The 7,500-nt window shown below is 50.5% G+C and overlaps 1 protein-coding gene across 2 annotated transcripts in view; it reads left to right on the forward strand.

Moving 5' to 3' along the window:
* Nucleotides 1–7,500, forward strand: part of ano1b (anoctamin 1, calcium activated chloride channel b) — a 29,883-nt gene that overhangs the window by 18,224 nt on the left and 4,159 nt on the right. For both annotated transcript variants that reach the window (XM_073943454.1, XM_073943453.1), the window contains 9 exons: nucleotides 764–846; nucleotides 1,354–1,425; nucleotides 1,549–1,623; nucleotides 3,134–3,335; nucleotides 3,424–3,535; nucleotides 3,654–3,711; nucleotides 4,143–4,243; nucleotides 4,372–4,514; nucleotides 7,491–7,500. The exon at nucleotides 7,491–7,500 is cut by the window's right edge and continues 143 nt beyond it. In XM_073943454.1, coding sequence (XP_073799555.1) covers nucleotides 764–846; nucleotides 1,354–1,425; nucleotides 1,549–1,623; nucleotides 3,134–3,335; nucleotides 3,424–3,535; nucleotides 3,654–3,711; nucleotides 4,143–4,243; nucleotides 4,372–4,514; nucleotides 7,491–7,500 — 856 coding nt within the window. The remainder of the gene's footprint in view (nucleotides 1–763; nucleotides 847–1,353; nucleotides 1,426–1,548; nucleotides 1,624–3,133; nucleotides 3,336–3,423; nucleotides 3,536–3,653; nucleotides 3,712–4,142; nucleotides 4,244–4,371; nucleotides 4,515–7,490) is intronic.

Genomic DNA, 7,500 nt, shown 5'->3' on the forward strand with positions numbered 1-7,500 from the left:
TGCTCTTCCTGCTCCTCCTCCTTGTCCTCCTCCTCCTCTTCTTGTCCAGATGTTCAGAGATGTTCTTCTGCAGATGTCAGCTGTGTCCAGGGTTTTCCTCCTAGTGGTGCTGCTGGGTCAGAGATGTTGGCTTATTGAGATGATGATGTCAGTAGGGTCAGTGGATGAGCAGCACCAGCTCCTGTGTGTCTCCATCAGCTGTCGGTGTTGTGTGTGTCAGTGTTGTGTGTCGGTGTGTGTGTTGGTGTGTGTGTCGGTGTGTGTGTCGGTGTGTGTGTTGTGGTCAGCTGATCTCCTCAGTGTAGCGGATCACACTGAGCTGTGGGAGAGTCCTGTGTGTGTTTGACTGATTCTGTCTCTGTATCTGCACTCTGTAAACATATCTGCTGTGTGCGTGAGTGTGTGTGTGTGTGTGTGTGTGTGTGTGTGTGTGCTCTGCTCAGTGTCGCGGCTCTGGGATTTGGACAGGAAATCTCAGTCTTCAGGCCAGGAGTTCAGGCTGCGGATTTACAGTCTGTTCCTCTGAGCACACACACACACACACACACACACACACACACACACACACACACACACACTCACACACACACTCACACACACACTCACGAGTCCTCAGTTTAATTAAAGTGTTAATATTTGATCATTTGCTGCTGGATTTAGCCATTTCTGCTAATGTTGGTCAGGTGAGCTCATTTCCAGCGCTCACAGTGATGAATGTGTGTGTGTGTGTGTGTGTGTGTGTGTGTGTGTGTGTGCTTTACAGCCGCGTTCTTCATGGAGCACTGGAAGAGAAGACAGATGAGGCTGAACTACGAGTGGGACCTGACCGGCTTCGAGGAGGAGGAGGTCTGACACACACACACACACACACACACACACACACGCACACGCGCACACACACACACACACACACACACACACACACACAATTATGTACACAGAGAGACATGCACACACAAACACAGAGATACACACACACACACACACTCAGAGGTTTGACTTGTGTAACGCTGTGGTCCTCTTCTTCCCTGTGTTTAGGAGGCGCTGAAGGTTTGATCATATTAATCTCTCTCTCACACACACACACACATACACACACACACACACACACACACACACACACACACACACACACACACACACACACTCACTCACACTCTCTCTCTCTCTGCACCTCCTGCATGTGTTTCTACTCATCCACAGCTTCACTCTGGCCTGAGGAACAGCACACACACACACACACACACACACACACACAGATGCACTCACTCACTCACTCTCTCACACACACACACACACACACACGCACTGACTCTTCTGTTTTCTGCTGGTGTGTGTGTGTGTGTGTGTCAGGGTCATCCGAGAGCTGAATATGAGTCCAGAGTGATGCAGAAATCCCTGAAGAGAGAGCAGAACTCTGAGAAGGTGACTTCACCCTGTGTTCCTCCACTCAGTGTGTGTGTGTGTGTGTGTGTGATGGTCATGTTCAGTGTGAGCTGCTGTCTGATGATGATGAAGATCAGCTGATGTGCTTCGTCTGTTCTTCAGCCGCAGAAGGAGAAGCTGACCTGCAGAGACCGCATGCCGGCGTACATGACCAACCTCATCATGATGCTGCTGATGGTGAGATGCGGCTACACACACACACACACACACACACACACACACACACACACACACACACTGGAGTGTTCTCCTTCTCTGTGTTAGTGTTTCTTCAACGTTCCTCATCTGATGGCGCCCTCCAGTGGCCACACACACACACACACACACACACACACACACACACACACACACACACACACACACAAGCCTCTCCTGTGGGCAAGTCTGTGTTGTTTGAGTTGCAGGGGCTCTGTCTTAAATCTCCTACACACACTTGTACACTATAAACATGTGTATGCAGAAGTGTGTGCACCCTGCCCTGAGTCTGAACTCCTTGGTGGATCTGGAGCTGTGCTGTGGGTCATCGTCCTGCTGTATCTCCAGCCTCCTGACTGACTCCTGAACACTGCTCCTCAGAGTCTGCTGGTGCCGGTGTCAGCTCTGACAGGGGTTCCTGTAGCTGTGCTGGCCACATCCCCGCAGCATGATGGAGCCTCCAGCACACCTCACAGCAGGAGCCGGTTCTCCTCCTGATGCTGTGTTCAGAGCGTCTATGGTTGTGGCGTCTGTACACAGTATATTCCTCCAGAGTGACTCAGGCTGGTCCAGATGAGCCTCTGCACACCTCAAGTGACTCTCCTCACGGGCAGAGCACAGAGAGGTCTTCCTCTGCATCTCCTTCCTCCATTGAGCTGCTCTGTGTGGAGAGTGTGCTGGACTGTGGAGCGGTGTGCACTGACAGTATCAGCAGCGAGATGATCCTGGAGCTCAGAGGAGGAGGTCTGCGATCATTCTAATCATTCTTCTCCTCTGCCTTCCAGATGTTAGTCTTGGTCATGCTCATCTCTCCTTCACCAGAGCTGCTCCTGAGGCCTTCTGTTATCTTACTATATCTCTGACCGTGGAGATGGAGACCTCACACCTCTGTGGCAGCTGTTTGTCTCCTTCTCCTAACTCATGTTGGTGGATTATCCTAGTGTTTAGGTCATTAGGAAGTCCTGCTGAGGTTCCCCTGTTGCTACTTTCAGCTTCACGATAAGCAGAAGTAGCCATCAGCTGTCTGGAATCTCCTTCTTCATGACTGGTTGTGCTGGTGTTTGGATTGGTCATGTTCACTGAGTCACTCAAATCAGCGTTGTTTTGTGATCAATCAGCATTAGGTGACTACAGCTTTACAAATCCACACAGAGAGGCCAAACTTCTGCTCTATATTGAAGAATCAGCTCATTCAGTAATGCAGATTTAAGTCCTCTGCCTCACGACGTTCCTTTGAGAGTTTCAATCATCTTCAGACACAAGTGAAGATATTTCAGCTGAGATGCGAGAGCTCCTGATCCTCCAGAGACAGCACGAGTCCTGAGACACTCGCAGAAAAGACCAGACACATCCTCAAACGCTCTTCAGTGGTGTAATGTGAAGATGATCAAGCTCAGAGAGCACTTCTGTGCACACTAAGCAGCAGTAGAGTCGTGCAGCAGTGTCTGAGCATCCTCTGTGCGTCACTGAAGTGTATCGGCGTGTTTTTCAGATCGGTGTGACCTTCGCTATTGTGTTCGGTGTGATATTATACCGCATCTCCACCAAAGCGGCTCTGGCCATGAGCTCCAACCCGATGACGCGCTCCAACGTCCGGCTGACGGTCAAGACCACGGCGGCCATCATTAACCTGGTGGTGATCCTGATCCTGGATGAAGTTTACGGAGCCGTCGCGCGCTGGCTCACCGTCCTCGGTCAGTGTCTGTGCACACATACTGCTCTGTGTGGAGAATTACACTCACTGTGCAGTGTGTGTGTGTGTGTGTGTGTGTCACTCCTCAGAGGTCCCGAAAACTGACAAGAGCTTCGAGGAGCGGCTGATCTTCAAAACCTTCATCCTCAAGTTTGTGAACGCCTTCACTCCCATCATCTACATCGCCTTCTTCAGAGGCAGGTGTGTGTGTGTGTGTGTGTGTGATGAACAGATGACTGTGCTGCTGGTCTGTTTGTTTATATTCAGCATCAGTGGGTGTTGAAGGTGTGACTGAGTGTGTGTGTTTCTCTTCTCTCAGACTCGGCGGCCGTCCAGGCAGTTATCTGTACGTGTTTGAGTCCTACCGCATGGAGGAGGTATGACCACACACACACACACACACACACACACGCACGCACGCACGCACACACACACACACACACACACACACACACTGTCCTCTTTAATAAACGTGTATTTATTGATGTATAATGATGCGCACTTGTTTCTGTGAGGGTTAGATTAGGGCTTGTGCCTGAACAAACCGGATCTGGCAGCTCTGAAATCTCATCCGGCACCACATTTGACTGATCCCCCTCCTCACTTGCACACCCCCCTCTGCCACTCCCCAACCCTCTTCACTTTCGTCCATGACACCCCACCCGACAAGCCACCCCCCCCCATCCCCCCCAGATCCAGGTCCATTACCCCGATCTGTGCTCACTAAGATCAAGTAAAACAAACCTGTGTATTTGTGTGTGTGTGTGTGTGTGTGTGTGTGTGTGTGTGTGTGTGTGTGTGTGTGTAGTGTGCTCAAGGCGGTTGCCTCATGGAGCTCTGCATTCAGCTCAGCATCACCATGCTCGGGAAGCAGCTCATCCAGAACAACCTGTTCGAGATCGGCATCCCGTGAGTATCCAACACACACACACACACACACACACACACACACACACACACACACACACACACACACACACACATGCACACAGAGACAGACACACCATCATGCAGGAGTATGATTTACTTTCTTGCAGAAAAATGAAGAAGCTGATCAGATTCATCAAATCTAAGAGACGCACCTTCCAGGAGGAGGAGTACGAGAAGAAGCTGCAGAGATACGAGACAGACTACTTCCTGGAGCCCTTTGTGGGCCTGACGCCTGAATACATGGAGATGAGTGAGTGTGTGACGGAGATGAGTGAGTGTGTTGGAGATGAGTGAGTGTGTGTTGGAGACGAGTGAGTGTGTGACAGAGATGAGGGAGTGTGTTACGGAGATGAGGGAGTGTGACGGAGATGAGGGAGTGTGTTGGAGATGAGTGAGTGTGTGTTGGAGATGAGTGAGTGTGTTGGAGATGAGTGAGTGTGTGTTGAAGATGGGTGAATGTGACGGAGATGAGTGAGTGTGTTGGAGATGAGTGAGTGTGTGACGGAGACGAGTGAGTGTGTTGGAGATGAGTGAGTGTGTGTTAGAGATGAGTGAATGTGACGGAGATGAGGGAGTGTGTGACGGAGATGAGGGAGTGTGTGACGGAGATGAGTGAGTGTGTGACGGAGATGAGTGTGTGTGTGACGGAGATGAGTGAATATGACGGAGATGAGTGAGTGTGTGTTGGAGATGAGTGATGTGACGGAGATGAGGGAGTGTGTGACGGAGATGAGTGTGTGTGTGACGGAGATGAGTGAGTGTGTTGGAGATGAGTGAGTGTGTGACGGAGATGAGTGAGTGTGTTGGAGATGAGTGAGTGTGTGACGGAGATGAGTGTGTGTGTGACGGAGATGAGTGAGTGTGTGACGGAGATGAGTGAGTGTGTTGGAGATGAGTGAGTGTGTGACGGAGATGAGTGTGTGTGTGACAGAGATGAGTGAATGTGACGGAGATGAGTGAGTGTGTGACGGAGATGAGTGTGTGTGTGACGGAGATGAGTGTGTGTGTGACGGAGATGAGTGAGTGTGTGTTGGAGATGAGTGAGTGTGTGACGGAGATGAGTGAGTGTGTGACGGAGATGAGTGTGTGTGTGACGGAGATGAGTGAATGTGACGGAGATGAGTGAGTGTGTGACGGAGATGAGTGTGTGTGTGACGGAGATGAGTGTGTGTGTGTGACGGAGATGAGTGAGTGTGTTGGAGATGAGTGAGTGTGTGACGGAGATGAGTGAATGTGACGGAGATGAGTGTGTGTGTGACGGAGATGAGTGAATGTGACGGAGATGAGGGAGTGTGTGACGGAGATGAGTGTGTGTGTGACGGAGATGAGTGAGTGTGTTGGAGATGAGTGAGTGTGTGACGGAGATGAGTGAGTGTGTTGGAGATGAGTGAGTGTGTGACGGAGATGAGTGTGTGTGTGACGGAGATGAGTGAGTGTGTGACGGAGATGAGTGAATGTGTGACGGAGATGAGTGTGTGTGTGAACGAGATGAGTGAATGTGACGGAGATGAGTGAGTGTGTTGGAGATGAGTGAGTGTGTTGGAGATGAGTGAGTGTGTGACGGAGATGAGTGTGTGTGTGACGGAGATGAGTGAGTGTGTTGGAGATGAGTGAGTGTGTGACGGAGATGAGTGTGTGTGTGACGGAGATGAGTGAGTGTGTGATGGAGATGAGTGAGTGTGTGACGGAGATGAGTGTGTGTGTGACGGAGATGAGTGAATGTGACGGAGATGAGTGAGTGTGTGACGGAGATGAGTGAGTGTGTGACGGAGATGAGTGAGTGTGTTGGAGATGAGTGAGTGTGTGACGGAGATGAGTGAGTGTGTTGGAGATGAGTGAGTGTGTGACGGAGATGAGTGTGTGTGTGACGGAGATGAGTGAGTGTGTGACGGAGATGAGTGAGTGTGTTGGAGATGAGTGAGTGTGTGACGGAGATGAGTGTGTGTGTGACAGAGATGAGTGAATGTGACGGAGATGAGTGAGTGTGTGACGGAGATGAGTGTGTGTGTGACGGAGATGAGTGTGTGTGTGACGGAGATGAGTGAGTGTGTGTTGGAGATGAGTGAGTGTGTGACGGAGATGAGTGAGTGTGTGACGGAGATGAGTGTGTGTGTGACGGAGATGAGTGAATGTGACGGAGATGAGTGAGTGTGTGACGGAGATGAGTGTGTGTGTGACGGAGATGAGTGTGTGTGTGTGACGGAGATGAGTGAGTGTGTTGGAGATGAGTGAGTGTGTGACGGAGATGAGTGAATGTGACGGAGATGAGTGAATGTGATGGAGATGAGTGAATGTGACGGAGATGAGGGAGTGTGTGACGGAGATGAGTGTGTGTGTGACGGAGATGAGTGAGTGTGTTGGAGATGAGTGAGTGTGTGACGGAGATGAGTGAGTGTGTTGGAGATGAGTGAGTGTGTGACGGAGATGAGTGTGTGTGTGACGGAGATGAGTGAGTGTGTGACGGAGATGAGTGAATGTGTGACGGAGATGAGTGTGTGTGTGAACGAGATGAGTGAATGTGACGGAGATGAGTGAGTGTGTTGGAGATGAGTGAGTGTGTTGGAGATGAGTGAGTGTGTGACGGAGATGAGTGTGTGTGTGACGGAGATGAGTGAGTGTGTTGGAGATGAGTGAGTGTGTGACGGAGATGAGTGTGTGTGTGACGGAGATGAGTGAGTGTGTGATGGAGATGAGTGAGTGTGTGACGGAGATGAGTGTGTGTGTGACGGAGATGAGTGAATGTGACGGAGATGAGTGAGTGTGTGACGGAGATGAGTGAGTGTGTGACGGAGATGAGTGTGTGTGTGACGGAGATGAATGAGTGTGTGTTGGAGATGAGTGAGTGTGTGACGGAGATGAGTGTGTGTGTGACGGAGATGAGTGTGTGTGTGACGGAGATGAGTGAGTGTGTTGGAGATGAGTGAGTGTGTGACGGAGATGAGTGAATGTGACGGAGATGAGTGAGTGTGTGACGGAGATGAGTGAGTGTGTTGGAGATGAGTGAGTGTGTGACGGAGATGAGTGAATGTGACGGAGATGAGTGAGTGTGTGACGGAGATGAGTGTGTGTGTGACGGAAAGGATGTTCAGAGCTGATGGTGCAGAAAGGGCTGATGTATTGCCTGATTGTGGTGTGCGGTTCCCTCACATAGAGGCTAGTTGTGCTGTTATTAGTTGTGTTGTGTGCTAGTATTAGTTGTGTTACGGTAGTGATTGTGTTCCGGCAGTCATCCAGTT

The sequence above is a fragment of the Danio rerio genome, chromosome 25 (genome assembly GCF_049306965.1).
Source record: "Danio rerio strain Tuebingen ecotype United States chromosome 25, GRCz12tu, whole genome shotgun sequence".
NCBI classification, from domain to species: Eukaryota; Metazoa; Chordata; class Actinopteri; order Cypriniformes; family Danionidae; genus Danio; species Danio rerio.